This window comes from Malus sylvestris, chromosome 6, assembly GCF_916048215.2.
Source record: "Malus sylvestris chromosome 6, drMalSylv7.2, whole genome shotgun sequence".
NCBI lineage: Eukaryota > Viridiplantae > Streptophyta > Magnoliopsida > Rosales > Rosaceae > Malus > Malus sylvestris.
In genome coordinates, this window is record NC_062265.1 from 2309251 (window position 1) to 2330087 (window position 20837).

Below are 20837 nucleotides of genomic sequence, written 5' to 3' on the forward strand. Positions count from 1 at the left end.
AACATAGTGTGAGAGTTATCACGTACAAACTTTTCTTTTTTTTTTTTATAAAAAAAAAAAGTAATGTAAAATGAGGTAACTAAGGTTTTTATTAGTCATTTTACAAATGAATAAATTTGTAATTAAAAATTTCATAAAAATACAAGTGGGATGATAAGACGTTGAGTGGAATTGACCGCTCTATTTTGCCATGGAGCCTTCCCCCTGGCAATCCACTATTGAATCCACGCTTTTGAACAGTAACTGCCTTAAATGAATAGTAACTGCCATTAATGAACAGTAATTGCCATTTGCATCTCCACCCTTGGAGCCCTCCCCCCCCCCCAGGCAATAGGCAATAAAATATTAGTTTTTTTGTTTGTTTAAATAATACAAAATAAAATTATTTGTAATTTCGGATAAGATTTTTTAAATCGTTCTCGTTGCGCCACGTGTCATTTTATAAAAACAAACAATTATTTAACGATGGATTTCGATAAGATTTTTATCCAATGTCATCGTGCCATGTGTCGTTATTTTTTGAAAATCTTTGACGATAGATTTTGATCAGATTTTAACTCGTTCAAAATTGTGCCACGTGTCATTATCCGAAAAGATAATTATTGGAGATCGATTTCGATTTATAGAAAAGTAAAAACAATTTTTTACAATTTTTTTCAGATTTTTTACAATTTTTTCGGATTTTTTACAATTTTTTTTTAAATTTTTATTCAAAAAATTAATCTCTGCCGTTGGATTTTAAAAAATTTGAATTCCAACACTCCAGATTGTGCCACGTGTCGTAACGGTAACTTTTCTTAATTTTAAAACTATTTTTTCTTTATTTATAAAGCATATTAATATCGACCGTTGATCTCAGATCGAACGGTTGATATTAAATCAGATTTTTTTTATTTTTTTTACCGTTGAGATCCAATGGTCTAAATGAAGGAGCCGTTGAGATCGAACTGACCGTGGGAAGCCACGTGGCTTCCCAACGGTAACTGTGAAAGGCTGAAAAGTTGACTGTTTTTTCTGAAAAGCTGTCGGGCGACGCGCCCCCACGCGCGAGTGGGGTGCACGCGCCTGACAGAAAAAAATAAAAAATAGGCTTGGAGCTCGGGCTCCAAAGCTGTCACAAATTGACAGGCCCCTTGCTCGGGCCTTCTCCACGAGCTCGGGCTCCTCATGGCTGGAGCAACTTGACAGGCCCTCAGGCCTTTTCTTCTTCCCTGTCCCCCGGCCTATTGACATGGCTGGAACTGCTCTAAGTGTACATTTTTGTGTGTTTTATACAGTAAAATGGCATTTTTGTCCCTGCAGTGCAGTGCAACAGAAATCCCTCGATTTCTTCAGAACCCGCACTCAGCTTCGCCATCTCTCTTCCATCTCTGCTCTGTTCGATCTCTGCTTCGCGCTCTTCAATCTTTGGTCCTTCGTCAGTGAGCATTGGGAGGGTTTCAAGGATTTCTGGTGCGAACGATTCTCCTTCCTCACCAACTACTCCAAGTTTGTTAAGCAGGACAAGCCCCTTCCTCCCTGGTCCGACTCCGACGTCGAAGCCTTCATTGCTCTCGACCCTGTTCATGGCCCCGCTGTAATTTCCTGCCCTTCTGTTTTTTTATTTATTCTTTTCAGTTTATAAGTGTTAATGGTAAATGGGTTTCTTTGATTTCGTGTTTTTGTGACCTCTGTGGACCTGGGTGTTTGTATTTTTGTTTTCCTTTTGATATTTTTCCCGTTTTGTCATCTGGGTATTTGTTTATGTTTCTCCTTGATTTAATTGTTGAGCTGTGCCCCTTTCTGTCATTGATGTTCGAGTGCTCAATCTCTTGGTCGAGGTCACTTGGGTGTGTCTAATTTCGGGATATGAAGGTTTTGTATTTTCTGTTTATCCTCCCCCTTTCCCCGAACGAGAAATCTGAAATCAACAACCCAAAACTCACTCATAGTAGCCTTTGGCTTGCCGCATTCCTCATATCCTGGTGGTTCATTCTCTCCATTCGATTCAATTTCGGTGAGTTCTTCGTTGATCCTTTCCCAATTTGGTTTTTTTGGGCGTCTTCAGACGTCGTTTTGATTTCGGTGAGTTCTGGGTTATTGCTTTTGGCTTCTGGGTTTTTATTTTTCGGCTGTTTGATGAATCTCTGTGTGAGATTTTGGGGGGTTTTTTAGTTACTTTGTATTTGGGGTTTTGGGTAAGCAAAGAAACTAAAAGAATTCAGCTGTAATGATCAAATCAGTTTCTTTTAAGAGTTCTGATTAGTAGTTTGGATGGCTTATACATATAAATATACAACCTTCCCCTATTCCTCCACATTCAATTTTACCAATTTTTCCAAGAACACATTAAATTCCCTCAAAATATAAGCTGAGGTATGAAAAAGCTTCAAATTCCTTGGTTTCCTCCAATTAGTATGCAGAACTCTCAAAAAAGAAAGAAGTGAGGGTTGAATGTCTACCCTCATAAATACACAGAGATATGGAAAAATTTAGAATGGTGAAGTGAGGGTTCAATGACTTATTACTCATTTGGTTCTATTTAAATAAAGTTCGCTGATTGGGTTGATTTGTGCTGTGTACATATACATCTTGGTTTTTTTTTATGAACTTATTTATTTCTGTATCGATTGCTGACAGAATGGATAGGGTGCCAAAGAGAAAGGTGGCATTAGGAATAATGGCTTTTTGATAGAATTAGAGTTTGATCTCTTCATTTGGGTTGTGCATATTTCGTTTGATCTCTTATTTTGGGTTGTGTAGATTTCGTTTGAATTAATTTGGGTTGCCATTGTAATTCTCTGTTTTTTCACTCAAACATTGTTTATGAAAATTGAAGCTATAAAATGTTTCATATGATTTTCAATCCCGCAGTATCGCGCGGGTATAAGTTTCTAGTTTATATTTACTAAAACTGAGTTTTAGGATGGCACTATTGATCTATAGTGTGCGGACGGATTTGCCCCTCATTTTCTTCAGTGTTACTCTGATTTTGATGGGATTGTGCAATGAATTGACCATTTTGCCATTAATCATACGTCCTGCACGTGCCTGCTGCCCGTGTGGCTTTCGTGTTTTGTGGGAAAGATGCTGGAACCCTTTCCTCTTCTTTTCTCCTCTCTCTCTCCCCGTTTGTGTTTTGCCTTTTTCGATCTCTCTATTTCTTTCGTTTCGATTCCGATCTGGTCGTTGAGTGATCAGTATTGGCAGTCGCAAGGACACAGTGGAACTGCGGGTAAAAGTTCTTCTCTGTACAATAGTTATGAACTGCAGTTTGTGTTTGGATGGCTGTGATTCATGTTACACGATCTTGTTGATTCAATGTTTTAGATTGGATTTTTGTGGTTTTGAATTTGTGGTTTTGAATTTGGTCTCTGCCTGAGAAGATGTTATCCAATGGCAGATTGACCATTTTTCCTCTTTCTGTGAGACTTTGTTTTGTCTTTTTTTTTTTTTTTGCTCTGTACAACTTTTGTAAAAGTGAAGTGTTCATTTTCAATTTTGAGATTGAATTGAAGTGTGTAGAATTTAATTCAAGCAGATTTGGTTTGGTTTCATAACATTTGATTGTTTGATCTGTACTGCTAGAGTATTAGATGAAATCAAAATTTAGTTTAGAGATTGGAGTGATGGATTATATTAATTTCTTGGCAAAATTCATGTTTTTATCATTATTAAAGCAAATACATATACTTGATGCAAAATTTGGATTCTTCATAGGAGCAGATTATAGTTTTTCAGTTTGATTTATAGTTTTGTTTAATTAGGAATATAGTGAAAATGAAAATGAACAGAAAAGGGTTAGTGAGAAAATAAGTTTTCTTTGTGTTTATTACAAAATTAGTAAGTTGAAAATTTTGACAGTACATTGCTTCTTGGAGCAGGTATTGTTTCGAGAGTGAATCCCATGTCGGGAATTGAAGTGTTATGTAAATAGTTTGAAATATCTCGGGTGTCTCCACCCGTTGCCAATTGGTTTCGGGTTGGATGCTCGATTTGTAATAGAATAAAAAGTATTGTTGTCTTTTTATCATCTTTCATTGTTTGAGTGGGGAATATAATCTTTATACAAATTGCTTCCTGATAGTGTTTGTATGGTTGTATTTATGTGTGTGATCCTTCATCCCGACTTTGAATGCATAAACTAGCTGGATGAAGAGGTTTTGTTGTTATTGCCTTGCCCAAAACAAGGATTTCATTGAGGGCCAAATAGATTTCTTTTAACTGGGTTCTGATGTCGTCAGGGAAGGTTAGAGTTCTTTATCCTTTTTCGTATTTCAGTCAAATGATGTATCTTTTGACATCTGTGTTAAGTGCTTCGTGATTCCTATCAGTAGACCTGTAAATGGGTCGGGTTTACTGGATTTGGGTCGGGTTGAATCCGACCCATTAATTTAACGGGTCATCCGAACCTAACCTGTTAAGCTAACGGGTCATCTGAACCCAACCCGTTAAGCTAACGGGTCATCCGTTTCAACCTGTTTTACCCGTTAACTTTTTATTTTTATTTTTTATCCAATTGTCCTCTCATAGACATTTCCACAAACACAAGCTGTGCAAAGTCTTTGGAATCGCTCTGCTCAGGTTCTTGAATTTTCTTGAACATTTTATTCTGCCCGATTTATGGTTTTATACATCGATTCATAAAGTACCAATCTTTTAACTTCTTGACGCCATGAATGCGAATTTTCAAGAAATTTTGGCCAGGATCGCCAGAACAATCCCTCCTCTCCGCAGCTCAACAATTTCAGAGATTTCTCCTCCTCCTTCTGGTAATTGGTCTCAATTACTCCACGATTTTCTTGGATTTTTACCTTCAAAAATGTATTTATTGTTGTGGTCTATTTTATCTGACAGAGAGAGTAGGGCCGGCGGCAGAGGGAGAGAGGAGAGAGATGTGTGTTTGTAGAATTGTAGGGGAATATGTGTGTTGTTATCCCTCCTACATTGTGCCTTTATTTATAGTAGTAAAGGGGGAGAAGATATTCCTTCTCCTCCAAGTAATACAAGTTGTAATAGGAAAGGATAACTAGAATCAAATCTTATCTAGGATTTACACAATCATACTTAAACTAGGAATGTTTACAACACTCCCCCTTGAGTGGGTAAATACTCAAGGTAGATTTAGCATCATGCAGAAGTTGAGGAAGTCGACTCGTCGGCATTGATTCCAAGGAACAACGCTTATTCTCAATAAGGTAGGAACTTGCATAAGTAGTAAGTCTCACTAAAAAAACCCTAAGGCTATGGCAAAAACCCGAGTAGGGACAAAATCCATAGTTTAAGGAAAAATGCGTGAGAAATGCAAAGTCAAAAGAAACGTCTACAGGACGTCATCAGGGATATGACCAGCCCAAGGTGGGTGCCTCGTTAAAACCTAGTTAGGTAGCAAAAACCCAGTGGGAAAAATGCTCCTAATCGTAGGGAAAAAGAGTACATTAAGATCAAGCAAGTATCCAGAAGATACTCCCCCTGAGTTTGACATAATTCCAAAGAGAAATAGCAAAGTTACAACTCAGAAAGTTTACGCATACCAATTCCATGAACAAGCTTCTGAAACGTCGCCTTCGGTAGTGATTTGGTGAAGAGGTCGGTCAGATTGTCTTGTGATCGGATTTGCGTGACTTCAATCTTCTGATGCTCTTGTTGTTGATGTGTAAAGAAGAACTTCGGCGCAATATGCTTGGTGTTGTCTCCTTTGATGTAACCCTTCTTGAGCTGTTCGATGCAAGCTGCGTTGTCTTAAAAAATCGTCGTCGGGGCATTAACGGCGGGATGAAGATCATAGGAGCTTCAAATATGGCCCACTACTGCTCTCAACCAAAAGCATTCCCGAGTTGCTTCATGTAAGGCGAGAATTTCAGCATGGTTAGACGAAGTGGCAACTAAAGTCTGTTTAGTTGACCTCCAAGATATTGCGGTGCCTCTAACGGTAAAGACATAACCCGTTTGAGAACGCGCCTTGTGCGGATCAGATAAGTATCCAGCGTCGGCATAACCAACAAGGCGAGAATCAACCCGATGAGCATAGGGTGCGGCATCACTCGAGGATTCGTAGGGATAGAATAAGCCCAAATCCGTAGTACCCTTAAGGTAACGGAAGATGTCTTTCACGCCAGTCCAATGTCTGCGTGTTGGTGCATTGCTGTATCTTGCCAAAAGATTAACAGCGAAGGAGATGTCGGGTCTAGTGCATTGAGCTAAGTACAATAAAGCGCCTATCGCACTTAGATAAGGAACTTCAGGCTCCAAAATCTCTTCATCATCCTCCTTCGGACGGAAGGGATCTCGCTTTGCATCTAGCGTACGAACGACCATAGGAGTACTCGAAGACTTCGCTTTATCCTCATTAAAACGGCGCAACACCTTCTGGTGTAGTTCGATTGATGTACTAAAATTCCATCCGAACAATGCTCTATCTCGAGACCGAGACAATATCGAGTCTTACCTAGATCTTTCATCTCAAATTCCGACTTTAGGTGCGAAGCTGTTCTTGCGAGCTCTTCAGGAGTTCCGATGAGATTCATGTCATCGACATATACTGCAACAATTGCAAATCTGGAATCTGACTTCTTAATGAACACACAAGGGCATAGTTCGTTATTCACATATCCCTGACTAGTCAAATACTCACTTAAACGGTTATACCACATTCTTCCGGATTGTTTCAAACCGTATAGTGAACGCCTCAGCCGAATTGAGAGCGTGTTCCGGGGTTTGGAAATATTTGAACCAGTCAATGTAAGTCCTTCGGGAACTTTCATATAAATTTTCGTACCAAGATCCCCATAGAGATACACGGTTACTACGTCTATCAGCTGCATATCCAGTTTTTCGGAAACTACCAAACTGATAAGGTATCGAAAAGTAATCACATCCATAACGGGTGAGTAAGTTTCGTCATAGTCAATCCCGGGGCGTTGTGAGAAACCTTGTGCTACAAGACGAGCTTTGTAACGCACAATTTCGTTCTTCTCATTACGCTTTCGAACGAAAACCCACTTGTAGCCAACGGGCTTCACATGTGGAGGAGTAGGAACTACAGGTCCAAACACCTTACGTTTCACAAATGAATCAAGTTCGACTTGGATTGCTTGTTTCCAGTTTGACCAATCAGCTCTACGTCGACATTCATCAATGGAACGCGGTTCAATGTCATCGCTCAACATGATCTCAGTAGCTACTGCAAATGCTAATGCATCGTCGACAATCATCTCATTTCTACGCCACACATCATCTAAGCTAGCATAATAGACCGAAATCTCACGATTCTCGGGAGGAGGATTCGTCTCTTCAAGGACGCTTCCATAATCTAGAATTTCCTCATGAGTTGGGTAAAATGAGTAAGCGATAGTCGGATTCACGGTAGGCTCTTCAGGACTTTGTGCCGTGGTTTTCCTCTTCCAGGGGTGTGAATCCTTTGAACCAAGGGGTCTGCCACGCTTTTGTGTAGGGGCAGATGATTGGCTAGCCGTTAATGTACGTGGATCACCAGAATTGGCGTCCCGGGCTTCCAGGAGGGTAGTCCGTCGTACATTTGGTACATCCATCTTTGCAGGCGTATTCGCAGCTGAAATATGTGATCTTGTCACGCGCGCTAGATCGGTGAAAGCATCTGGCATGCTCTGAGCTATGCTCTGGAGATCTAATATGCGCTGCACTTCAGCTTCAGACTGAGCGGTGCAGGGATCTAAATGAGACAAAGTGGGAGTCGTCCACGATAATTCACGTCGTTCATTAGGAATGTTGACGTTCTTATCTCCCCCTAACGACGGGAAGACTGTCTCATAGAAGTGACAATCCGCGAAACGAGCGGTAAACAGATCGCCTGTCAAAGGTTCTAAGTAACGAATAATCGAAGGAGAATCATATCCGACATAGATTCCCATCCTTCGCTGAGGCCCCATTTTTGTACGTAAGGGCGGCGAGATCGGCACATAGACCGCACAACCAAAAACGCGCAGATGCGATATGTCGGGTTCGCATCCGGTGACCAACTGAAGGGCACTAAATGGTTGTGTCGCAACAGGCCTCATGCGGACCAACTTTGCTGCGTGCAATATTGCATGGCCCCAAGCAGCGATCGGGAGCTTGGTACGTATGACCAACGATCGAGCAATCATTTGTAAACGCTTAATGAAAGCCTCTGCCAGGCCGTTCTGGGTGTGAACATGGGGTACAAGATGTTCAACTTCAACCCCAACTGACATGCAATAGTCATCAAAAGTTTTAGATGTGAATTCTCCAGCATTATCCAATCGAATAGATTTGATCGGATAATCAGGGTGGTGAGCCCTGAGCTTGATAACCTGAGCCAACAGTTTGGAGAATGCAGCGTTCCTTGTGGACAACAAGCACACGTGTGACCAACGTGTAGAAGCGTCAACCAAAACCATAAAATATCTAAATGGTCCGCAGGGAGGTTGAATCGGTCCACAAATGTCCCCCTGAATCCGTTGTAGAAAAATGGGAGGATTCGAACGAATCTTGTCATAAAAAGGCTTAGTAATAAGCTTTCCCATAGAACATGTTTGACATGCAATTTCATGGATCGAACCTAAGCTTCGGGTTAGTGGATGCCCGTGTGAAGTTTTGAGGATATGGCGCATCGCTATTCGTCCAGGATGTCCCAAACGATTATGCCAAAGTGTAATTTCGTGCGCGGTCCCTGTGGTAGGGCCGGCCACATAGTGGCATTCTATGGGGCGTATGGTCGTAGTATACAGACCACTCGGGTTACGCTCCATCTTCTCTAGAATACGCTTCTGGCCATATTCGTAGGAAGTTACGCACAGAAATTCAACTCCGTTTTCTACGTGGGTTTCAGCGTGGTAATTTTTATCTCTAATGTCCTTGAAACTTAGTAACGTTCTTCCGGAATGTGGAGAATAGAGTGCCTCAGCAATGGTCAAGATTGTACCATTGGACAACATTATACGTGTCTTACCGTATCCTTCGATCAGGTTGGATGGGCCTGAGAGGGTTGTCAGAGGTGCATTCTTAGGTACGAAGTTAGTGAAATAGATGCGTTCACGCAAAACAGTATGCGTGGTTGCACTATCTGCCAGACAACTAACTTTCCCACTAGTCATACCTAGAATGAAAAATTAATTTGAATCGGTCACATGCATAAAAGTTTATAAAAACAAGTATCAATTCAAAATAATTTCATTTATTCAAGTATTAAAAACTTAATATCCAAAATAAATCGCCAACTAATGATCCAAAACATAAAGGAAAATTGTTCAAAATCAACCAAAAAACAAGGTGGGGTTCGGCCACAAGGTGGAATTCGGCCCCAATTGTATTATTTCAACTGAAAAATAAGTCTATGTCTAAGATTCTAATCTTCCATAGGAGTGGTATCCTCCTGAAAGTCAGAAACCTCCATCTTTGTAGTCTCCGGTTCGTCCACTTGCAGGAAGTTTGATTCAAACTTCGTACGACGAGAATGATATGCATCCACAACCTTCTTGGGAGCACGGCAAATACGGGACCAATGGTCCTTGGAACCACAACGATAGCACATATTGTCATTCATTGTGGCAGGTGCTTTGCCCTTATTCTTGAAGTTCGGGGCCTTGGGAGCGAGGTTTGGGCGCTTCTGGGCTTTGTTTCCTCCCTTGGATGGGCCTTGGCTCTGTTCACCTTGGTGGGATGGCTTCTGGCCGCCCTTACCATGCCTCTTTTGGCATTTTGGGTGCTGATTAGTGCTATAATGTGCTTCAGGCACAACAGTAGCCCCAGTAGGTCGAGCTTGATGATTCTTCATCAATAGCTGGTTCTGCTTTTCAGCAAGAAGTAAAACAGAGATCAAATCCGAGAACTTAGTGAACTTCTGAGCTCTATATTGTTGCTGCAGAACAATATTAGAAGCAGAGAAGGTCGAGTAAGTCTTCTCCAGGAGATCCTCTTCAGTCAAAGTTTCATTGCAAAACTTGAGAAGTGATCGGATTCGACAAACTTCAGAATTATATTCATTCACAGACTTAAAGTCTTGGAAGCGTAAGTGCTGCCAGTCGTGTCTTGCTTCAGGCAAGAATATGTTCTTTTGGTGATCGAAACGATCAGCCAAAGCGACCCATAATGCACGTGGATCCTCCTCAGCAAGGTACTCAGTTTGCATAGCGTCATGGATATGTCTTCGGATGAAGATCATAACAGTGGCTTTTTCAGCTTCGCCAACAGGTTTATCTGTTGCTTCTTCAATAGCAGGACGCAAATTCTTTGCAGTGAGGTGGAGCTTCACATCTTGAACCCACTTGAGGTAGTTCCTTCCAGAAACCTCCAAAGCGGTGAAGTCGAGTTTGTTCAAATTCGACATGTTCTTATCACAAAATGGATGAACAAGATGTGGTTAGTGTAATGGAGAAAAATCAATCCATTCACATAGGAGTAGAACATACAGGTTCTAATAGACATGTATTGGTTTAATTTTGCATGAAAAACTTCGGGTTTCATAGGTGATATATTTAAGTGAAAACTTCGGGTTTTCAAACAAGGCATGTTTAGAAGAAACTTCGGGTTTCAAAGTAATTATGAACTTCAGGTTCATATATTCCTGCAGACAAACACAAATATATATATGCAAACAAATATGCAACAGATATATGCAAAAATATAACCTTTAGGTGTATAATTATAATTGAATTAATTTATTTGGACTTTGGGCCAAATTAAAATGTGGGGAAAAAAAAAATATAAACCCATTGGGCCTAAAAATAATTAGGCGAATAAAATTTGGGATCCAAAAAAAAAAAAAATATGGAGCAGTGGATGGCTAAAAAAAAAAGGGTCTGTAAGACATATGCCCAAAAATTTGGGCAATGGAGGGTCTCGAGGTGAGCTGCAGGCTCACGGGGTGGGGAGAGGCAAGGGGCCGCAGAAAACAGGCCCTAAAAAAACGCGGGCCGCTAAAAGCTAACCCCTGAAAAAAAAATTTGCACTCGGCTCTCTGCAGGAGGGCCCAAATATATATATATATATATATATATATATATATTTTTTTTTTTTTGTATGTGGAAGAAGAAGGCTGCAAGCTCTTCTACTCGGCGTGGAGACCCCATCCTCAGGATGGTGGTCACGGGTTCGAAAGAACCCAAGTCCCAATCGCAAAAAAATGTTTTTTTTTTCAATTCAATTATATTATATGCATGTATAATTTTAATGAATCACATATTTACGTTGATGCATATGCAAATAATAGTTTCAATGCATGTACATATGTAAGATTCAATTCATGGCAAATATCAAATTCACATAATTGTAGCAATTTTGGTTATGAAGCATACACAATTTATGTAGAATCTAAAATACGTTAAACGTAAAGTTGGGTCATGCATCATGGTGAATGTTCATGTTATCAGGGCTTGCAAAATATCGAGTTAAAAACCGTTGTTTGGAAAGAACCTGATTGCGTGATGATATGGATGAACTGGTTTGATGCAGAAAAAAAATCTCCAATGTCAGATTCCTAAGCGCAGCGGTAGGAGCGTGCTGATAACGTGTTGTGGTCTATTTTATCTGACAGAGAGAGTAAGGCCGGCGGCAGAGGGAGAGAGGAGAGAGATGTGTGTTTGTAGAATTGTAGGGGAATGTGTGTGTTGTTATCCCTCCTACATTGTGCCTTTATTTATAGTAGTAAAGGGGGAGAAGATATTCCTTCTCCTCCAAGTAATACAAGTTGTAATAGGAAAGGATAACTAGAATCAAATCTTATCTAGGATTTACACAATCATACTTAAACTAGGAATGTTTACAACATTTATCATTTAATAATTATTATTACTTGTCTTTGAAGTGCATTGGGATTCAAGAGGGATGCGAAAGAAAAAGAAAGAGAAGAATTCAAGAGCAACAGGCTGCAAAGCAGAATTCTGGTAATTGGTCCCAATTACTCCACGATTTTCTTGGATTTTTACCTTCAAAAATGTATTTATCATTTAATAATTATTATTACTTGTCTTTGAAGTGCATTGGGATTCAAGAGGGATGCGAAAGAAAAAGAAAGAGAAGAATTCAAGAGCAACAGGCTGCAAAGCAGAAACACTGCAATGCGAGACAGACTCCACAAAACTGCAAGTCTGCAATGCTTATAATTGACAACTGAAATTACACAAAAGCCCTTAATAACGGGTGTAACGGGTGGTTAACGGGTTTCGCGGGTTCACCCAAAATGATCCGTTATTTAACGGGTGCTTAACGGGTTGACCTGTTAAACACTCACCCGAATACTCATTTTAATGGGTCGGGTCGGATCGGGTTAACGGGTCGAGTTTGAAATGCCAGGTCTACCTATCAGTCAATTGATGTATTTTTAAGTCAGGGAAATGATATTATGAATTGGAGTGTTTCCTATTGTCCTTGAGTGAGGAAATCCCTCTGTGTTTTGTTTTTTTCCTATAGGTCTAGGATTATTCAAATGATGCAGCACTGAACAAGAGTTAGCACTGCAACTCAGTGTCGCAAAAACTTACTACCAATAGAAAGTTTGTAAGCACTTATACTCCAACTTAGATCCTTACTGAAGTTATTTTGAAAGTTGAAACGATATAGCAGTAGGCCCAAGGTTATTAGATGAAATCAAAATTTAGTTTAAAGATTGGAGTGATGGATTTAGTAAATTGATACATATCTTGCCAGTTAGATTATGTATTTGAAGGAATTTTTTTTAATTTAAATAAATCCCTTATTAAACACGTTTTAACAATTGGTCTTTGGTTCTATATATTTGTTAAAAAATTGAGTGCAAAGAGTAACCGGTTTGATTGAAGTGTGTTATCACCATTCTCTTACATGCTTAAATGAATTGCCACTAAGTTCAGACATGTAAAATTGTGTAATCATACCTCAAGAAGAGAGCTAAAGCAGGGATTTAAACCATGAGGACCAAAGCATAATCTTGACAGCTCCAAAGGAACAACTTGAGGAATGGGTGGATAAAAACTTTTGTATATAACAATCTACCAAATGTTTTCAATGTATTAATGTTTTGCAACATAATCTTTTATATCTTGCACGCATAATCTTTCATACAATTTCCAACCCTGTAGCAATGTGCGGGTACAAATTTCTAATGAGAACTAAAACTTGGTTTATATGTGAATCTGCTAGGGTTCCCATCAGCACGTGTGGCTCGTGTGAAGAGGCTCAGCGCTTCAAGCTATTCCAGCAGGTCACGGGTTCCAGTCCAGCACGCAGCACAACTTTTGGGATTTTATTTTTCAGCGCCTTCTTTGATGCTCTCGTGTCCCAGGTTCGATCCCAGGTGTGTCCTCTTCCATTCCCTTTATTTTATTTTTCGTTTTGTATCATTTTATACTTTGTTCTGCTTTGTCTTTTGTTTTATTTTCTAGTTTTATTTTTCATCTTTCTATTTCTAGTCAATTAAGGTGGTGTTTTATTTTTATTTTGTTGTTTTAGTTTATTTTTGTTTTTCTTCTACTTTCCACACCTTGAGGATAATGTGTGATTTAAGTTTGAAAGTGAGAAATAAGAAATTTTAGATTTTTAATTTTTGAGTTAAATTAAAAAATTTCATTCTTTTTAAGTTAATATCCATCGTTTATTTTAAACGTTAGAACAAATGAACATAGTGAAGGTTAATCTCATAGTAGAGTCTTTTCTATTTATCATTGCTTAGACACTAATTCATGAGTTATATTTTGAAAATTTGCATGTTCACTTCAACATGGTTTATGGGGAATGAGATTGAAACACTTACTTTTAGTCTGAATGTATTTTAATTTTTGTTTTTAGTAAAGTTTAGTATGTGTTACAAATAAAGTAATAATTGTTTCACCTGAAACTTTGCTTAGTAATCGGGCCAGTCCTGCCTAATTAGCAGTGATTCTCGTGTAAGACGGTTAAGTTTTGGCATGGGGTAGGATGGTTAGTTGGTTTTGTAGTCTTTTCAGCTTGAGTTAATAAGTCCTTAGGGGTGTTCTACATCTAATGCCCTAAAGCCTTTGTGGTTTGGGAGTCATTAACCTAATGCTCGTTACATGGGTTGGATCGAAAGCTTAAGGGAACTGACATTGCACGACTACTACTGTTACTAGAAGAAGAAAAAAAAGCGAAAAAAGAAAAAAAGAAATATATAAAGTTAGTATGTATGGAATAAAGAGTACGAAAGGTAGAGATTTTAGTCGAGTCTCTTTAACATTATTGGTTCACTTTACATCAGATGAAGTTCATGAATTCTTTTCTAATTTTTTCTAAATGGCTTATAGACTCTGTGGTGGGATCAGTTGGAACTTTTGGAAAGATGTTTTGATTTTTAACATTTGTTATCTATTGCAACTTGAAGATGAAAATTTTGTTTTATTTGAGTTTTAATAAAGTTTCTAGTTTGTTAGTTTTTAATTTGTTTTTGAGTTTTGTTTTGCTTGAGGACAAGCAAAAAGCTAAGTTTGGGGGTTTTTTGATGAGTCGATGTTATACTATATATTTTACCCTATTCTTAGTTATAGTTTATTGGTTATTTTGGTATAATTTTGATACTTTGGATTATATTTTTAATGTAGGACATTCGAATTCCTCTGGAGCAAAAATTGATCAAACGGATGAATTTTGGAGTGATTCTAATTGGAGGATATTCGGGAGTCTTTCAAGACGATTGTATCAAAATTCCAGATTTTTTACCAAGCCGTTTGACTGTGGCAATGAAAAGAAGGCCCAGTGCGCAGCTTTTCCAGATTGATATTTCTGGATGTTTTGGGTATTTTGGAGGTCAAGATGGCATATTTTGAGGAAGATTTCTTCTGAGGATTTGTAGGGGATGTTTCCATCTTTCAAAAGAGACCTTTTGGGACTAAATCGGAGTTGATTTGGTCGGTCAAAAGATTGATTTTCTGAAAAGTCCGAATTTTAATTCAAATAAGAATCCTTTTATTTTCTATTTTATTATTTTATTATGTTTCCTAGTTTTATTCTAAGACTTTTTAGGGTTTTATTTTTGTAGTAGTATAAATAAAGATATTTAGCTATTAGGGTTAAAAAGGAGGGAGGCGGACGCATAAAATTTAGGCATTCACTACTTAGAGAGCTCTTGACGATTCAAGTTTATTTTTAAGATGTTTTTTTTATCTACGTTTTTAATAATATTTTGTTTTATGGTTGTTAGTAACTAGTTTCATTTGCTAAGACGAGGCCACGAGCTTTAGTAAAAATATGTAGTTTCTTTTCAATTTACTTAAGATATTATGCATGCATGTTTTGAATTATTAATCACCGGTTTAAACTATCTAATTGTCTTGATAATTGGCCACCATTAGGGTATTTAGAAAAGTAATTTGATGCAATTTTGGTGGAGGGTTGTCCTTGAAATTAGCGCTGGTTTTTTATGGTTAATATATGTAACTTCTTAGGATGTACGACACATTTAAAGGGTTATAAGGTTTTTCAAAAGGATTTCACAAAACTTAATGAGTCTTGCATGTTCACATTCAATGATGCCATGGATGAGTTGTATGTTAGATATACGTTTTATATTAGAGGTTCAAAGTAGGACATACTTTAAGAAAACCTAACCTTCAAAATATGCATAGGTAATTCGTAATTGGAAGAACTACGTAGGATTGTTAAGGTGACGACGGGATCCTAGTGCTCAAATTTATTTTCAAAACTATTTTCTTTTGTTTTGTTTACTTTGCCAATTTATTTAATTGTGTTTAATTAAATTCGTTTTTAATATTTTAGGCAATAAAATCGACCACTTCAAAACTTTGTTTTCAAATAATTAATTAATATTTGATCTTTACATAAATTATTCATTCAATCCCTATGGCAAACGACCTTACTTGAACTACTATACTACGACAACGAGAGTCTTTCTTCCTAGATGAGCTTCTTCTCTCCTCTTGTCTGAGGTTTTCCTTCTTGATTTTCTGTTCAGCTGCCGACCCTGCTATGTCCAAGGTCGGTGGCAATCGTTTCCTATCTTCTACAGTTTTTTCCCTCGTTCCTTTCTGTTACTGCTTTCCCCCTGTTATCCATCCCGATTAGTGTGACCTATGCACCCTTATTACCATCATTCCTACTCAATTATGTCCTCAGATCCATCCCTTCATCTTCATGTCCCCCAGTCATCCTCTACAACTCCGGTCAACCCCACAAATCCGATCTCCTCTATCTTCGGCTTGGCTCTGCCTTTCATCAATTTATTCTCATATTCGATTTGCAGTCACTTTTAACCGCGTTCTGTCGCGGTCCATTGAGAAGGTGTGTAGAGTTCCGGTATGCATATTAGCTCGGGTGTCCACACCACCTCATTCTCTCAGTCTGCCTTTATTGGCAGTGTCCCTTGTGGGATCCACCATTGATGCTGCACTGGCTGCTTACCACGTCTACTGGTTACACATGTTCTGCTTGCCGCAGAATACGATTTCTAGACCACCACAAAGACAATATGAGCCTCATGAAGGAGGGCAAACTACCCCTTGGACATGTCAATCGCCATTCGGAATAGCCTTTCTTTAATGCTACGAGATCGCAACAAACTTATCTGAAAAGACAAGGGACTAACAAACGACATAGACCTTTTTATGTAGAGAACAAACGACATGGAACTTTTTATGTAGAGAACAAACGACATGGAAATTTTTAAGTAGAGCCTCGATGGGCTTGCACATACCCTGTTTTCCCTCAGCCTGTTTGCCTGCTTGAAATTTCATTTCCAAATATTACTTTGCTTCCCTCTTTTTTTTTTTTTTTTTTTTTTGTTCCGTCAAATAATTTATTATAATGTTTGTTTCTTGCATTTCTGGATTTGACAGCTTGGCTACATGATTTTTTTTTTCTTCGCATACGACTTTCTTGTTCTTCAATTTTTTTGGCGTTAGCTTGCTCAAATGGTTTGCGTGGAACATTGTAGTTTATTTTACTATGTTTTCGGTTTGGTAGGTCGCTTAAACTCTACTTGAACCAGTGAAACCTGCTCGGTGATGTGAGCTCGAATTACCTATAAATTGAGGAGAAGAGGAGAAATCTTGAATTACACAATCGCTCAGAGAAGAAGAACACGATTGCAAGCAAGAAACAGAAATTCTTGATCAAACTTGAAGAGCGGAAGTAGAAGAAGGATCGAGAAGAATCGTGCAAGCAGTTATGGTGATGGATACCATGTTAATGTACACAGAAATTGAAGAAATAGAGAGAATCAAGAACTAGAGAGAGAAAGATATAGAGAGAGAAAGGAGACTGAATATTCTTTGTTTTGATTACTTAATGATCAAGTCATTACATTGAAGCTTATATAGCACAGCTAACAAAGACAATATGAGCATCATGAAGGAGAGCAAACTACTAAACTCACAATCTAATGACAAAGTGTCACAATCTTACACTATTTAATATATCCTAACACAACCTACTCCTTGGACATGTCAATCGCCATTTGGAATAGCCTTTCTTTAAGGCTACGAGATCGCAACAAACTTTTCTGAAAAGAGAAGGGACTACCAAACTACATGGAACTTTTTATGAAGAGCCTCCATGGGCATGTACATGCCCTGTTTTTCCTCAGTCTGTTTACTTGCTTGAAATTTCATATGAAAAAATTGCTTTGCTTACCTCTTTTTTTTTTTTTTTTTTCTTCAAATAATTTGTTAAGATGTTTGTTTCTTGCATTCTGGATTTGACGGCTTGGCTACATGGACCCTTTTTCTTCCTTGGGCATGTGATTTGCTTGTTATTTTACTATGTTTTCGGTTTGGTAGGTCGCTTAATGTGGAAATTTTCAAGTCGACGAGCCGAGGGCCCACTCTAACAACACTGATACTATCCCCACTTAACCACCTGCACAATCCTCAGGTGTGGGATTTTATCACAAAAGACATCGATATTAGTTAGAGTGGAGTAATTCTATTTAAAGTACTATTTCTCCTTCCCTCTGTCCGATGTGGGACAATTGGTTTCAACACTCCCCCACACGTGAGACCCCATTTATGGATCACACGTGAAATTTCACACATCGGCAACCACGTGGAGCCATGTTGGGACTCACCCAATCGTGTGGGGTCATTGGGGACCCACCCAAACACGTGGCATCTTTGGCCTACGTGGACAATCACGTGGGGCCAATGGAGACCCACCCAATCACGTGGCAATACGAGCCCGTCCCTTGGCTCTGATACCATGTGGAAATTTTTAGGTCGACGGGCCGAGGGCCCACTCTAACAACACCGATACTGTCCCCACTTAACTACCTGCACAATCCTCAGGTGTGGGGTTTTATCATAAAAGGCCTCGATATTAGTTAGAGTGGGGTAATTCTATTTAAAGTACTCTTTCTCCTTCCCTCTGTTCGATGTGGGACAATTGGTTTCAACACTTAAGCTCTACTTGAACCAGGAAAACCTGCTTGGTGATGTGAGCTCAAAATACCTATTAATCATATAAGTAAACCCAATTTTAACTTGCAAGTGCACAAGACCAATTGTAGTATAGTAAGAGCAAGTATGAAGTTGTTCCCACGAGTATTCACTAGTGGAAAAAATAGCTTGCGCGACGAAACATTTTTTGTCACATAAGAGGCACTAGCGTGACGAACAAACATATTCGTTGCGCAAAAATGGCAGGAAAGGAAAAAAAAATTAGGTAATGGCTGATTCGGGAGAAGGCGCTCGTGAAAGGAAAGTTGTATTGCGAGTAGAGAGGTACCAACGCAAGCAAGTTCCCTATTAATATTTACATTGATTATAATATGTATTTGGGATAATAAATTAGTTTTGTTAATTAATTTGGTAATGTTTAATTAGGTTTGAGTTTTTTTTTTTTATTTAGATGAAAAAAAAAATTTACATTAATAATTTATAAAGTAAACGAAAAAAAAAATGTAGACATGTGCAACGAATGATATATTAGTCGTGCAAAGTGTATTTGTGCGACGAGCACAGTATTCGTCACGCAAAATCATTCGTCCAAAAGTTAACTTCCATTTTCTCTCAATTTCATCATCTAATACTCCCTCCATCTTCTTCTCTAGGTTGATCGAGATAATTACATTATGTTGAAAATTATGTTGTTATGTTTATATTGTGTTGTGAAATTATATTTATATTATGTTGTAAATTTGTACGTGACGTACAAATATGTGTTGTGATGTACGGAGTTAATTGTGATTAATTTCGTACTTGTTTTTTTTTTTTTTTTTTTTAGTAAAACTTAGTTTTCTGTTTGAGGATTAATTAGATGGAATCGAGAATTTTATTGAGTTTTCATGTACACACAACCTGGGTGCAATTAGAATCCGGTGTCCATGTAGGAGGTGTAACAACACGTTAAGGGACACAATTGAAAATGTTCGATTTCATTTAGTAAGGAATGGAATGGTAGATACTTATAATACTTGGAACCACCATGGGGAACAATTAGACAATGCTTCGTCTTCAAACGCCACAATAGTGGGCAATGTTGAACCTATTGTGGATCCTAATAAACAAGTCATGGATATTATAAATGATGTTTTTCTATTTGCATCAACAAACACCAATCAGGAAGGGGAAGATGACGTGCCTACAACAATGGACCGTGCAAAGTTCGAACAATATGAAAAACTATTAAAAAATGCCAACCAAGAGTTATACCTGGGGTGCGAGAGCTTTTCAGTTCTCACGGCTATTGTGGAACTAATGCATGGAAAAATAAAGTATCATATGTCGAACCAGTGTTTCGATTACTTTTTGGGGGTTTTCAAGAGAATGCTTTCAAAGGACAATTGTTTGCCGAAAGACCATAGACATGCACACAAGGTGTTGAATGGTCTTGGATTGAGTTATGAAAAGAATTCACGCTTGCAAAAACAATTGGATAAATGCCCTGTATTTTATTCCATAGAGAATGAAGCATTGGATAGATGTCCTGTATGCAATGAGTCGAGGTTCAAAATGACATATAAGAATAGAATGACTAAGATTCTACAAAAAGTCATGCATTATATGCCTTTGAAACCTAGGTTGCAGCAATTGTATATGTCGACGCATACTGCCATTGACATGATATGGCATAAGGAAAAACCGGTAGACGATGACGTGATGAGGCATCTTGCAGATGGGGAGGCATGAAAAGAGTTCAATCAAACGTTCCTTAAGTTTTATGTTGACCCTCGAAATGTTAGATTGAGACTTGCCATTGACGGATTCAATTTGTTTGAGGCTCTAAACCTATGGCCGATTTTCGTATTTTCATATAATTTGCCGCCTTGGAAATGCATGAAAAAATAATACATGATTATGACTCTTTTGATAACTGAGGATCCTGGTAGGTCAATCAATGTTTACTTAAGGCTGTTGGTAAGGATTTATGGACAAATGGTGTGCGCATGTACGATAAGTGTATTGGGAAGATGTTCACTTTGCGAGCAGCAATTATGTGTACTGTGAACGATTTTCCCACATATGCAATGGTTTTTGGGTGGAGCACTAGGGGTTATATGGCATGCCCTGTATACAAGGATGATGTAACATCTGGTTGGCACGTCGAAAAAGTTTGTTACCTTGGTCATCGGAGATAGTTGCCATGGGACCACGAGTGGCGGGAAAAGGATAAAGAGTTCGACGAGAAAATAGAGCATCGCCTTAGACCTAGAGAATGGTCCGGTGATCAGATTTTGAAACAGCTTAATTGTTTGGATTTTGCTCCGTTCGGGAAAATAGTAAGCAGGACTAGACCTTCTACACATATGAACTAGACGCACAAGTCTATGTTTTTTGAGCTCCCGTATTGGTCGAAACTAAAATTGAGACACAACCTCAAACGTTATGCATGTTGAGAAAAATGTATTTGACACATTGGTGGGCACCATTCTAGATATCGAGGGCAAGACAAAGGAAATGATCAAAGCTCATCTTGATTTGGAA

General features: G+C 38.6%; 2 protein-coding genes across 3 annotated transcripts; both read left to right on the plus strand.

Annotated features, from left to right (window-relative positions):
• Positions 1–1231: 1231 nt before the first annotated feature.
• LOC126626785 (uncharacterized) lies at positions 1232–15102 on the plus strand. Its single transcript, XM_050296180.1, has 4 exons — positions 1232–1576; positions 11428–11575; positions 11780–11858; positions 11951–15102. Exons 1-4 carry the CDS (start codon positions 1232–1234, stop codon positions 12075–12077), a joined length of 699 nt encoding a protein of 232 aa, XP_050152137.1. The 3' UTR covers positions 12078–15102.
• LOC126627108 (uncharacterized) lies at positions 12826–14878 on the plus strand. 2 transcript variants are annotated; one of them, XM_050296538.1, is made up of 3 exons: positions 12826–12959; positions 13093–13246; positions 14505–14878. In XM_050296538.1, exons 1-3 carry the CDS (start codon positions 12949–12951, stop codon positions 14727–14729), a joined length of 390 nt encoding a protein of 129 aa, XP_050152495.1. In that variant the 5' UTR covers positions 12826–12948; the 3' UTR covers positions 14730–14878. The 2 variants fall into 2 exon arrangements, with proteins under 2 accessions (XP_050152495.1, XP_050152494.1); XM_050296537.1 differs by lacking the exon at positions 12826–12959 and having other exon boundaries at positions 13034–13246.
• Positions 15103–20837: the final 5735 nt, after the last annotated feature.

Bases quoted from the DNA above. Each gene is read 5' to 3' on its own strand.
- LOC126626785 (XM_050296180.1), top strand. From the start codon at position 1,232: ATGGCTGGAACTGCTCTAAGTGTACATTTTTGTGTGTTTTATACAGTA. The intron at 1,577-11,427 runs GTAATTTCCTGC...GGTTTGATGCAG, and splicing joins ACCCTGTTCATGGCCCCGCT to AAAAAAAATCTCCAATGTCA. The intron at 11,576-11,779 runs GTGTGTGTTGTT...TTGTCTTTGAAG, and splicing joins TTGTAGAATTGTAGGGGAAT to TGCATTGGGATTCAAGAGGG.
- LOC126627108 (XM_050296537.1), top strand. From the start codon at position 13,034: ATGTGCGGGTACAAATTTCTAATGAGAACTAAAACTTGGTTTATATGT. The intron at 13,247-14,504 runs GTGTGTCCTCTT...TTTTTAATGTAG, and splicing joins TGTCCCAGGTTCGATCCCAG to GACATTCGAATTCCTCTGGA.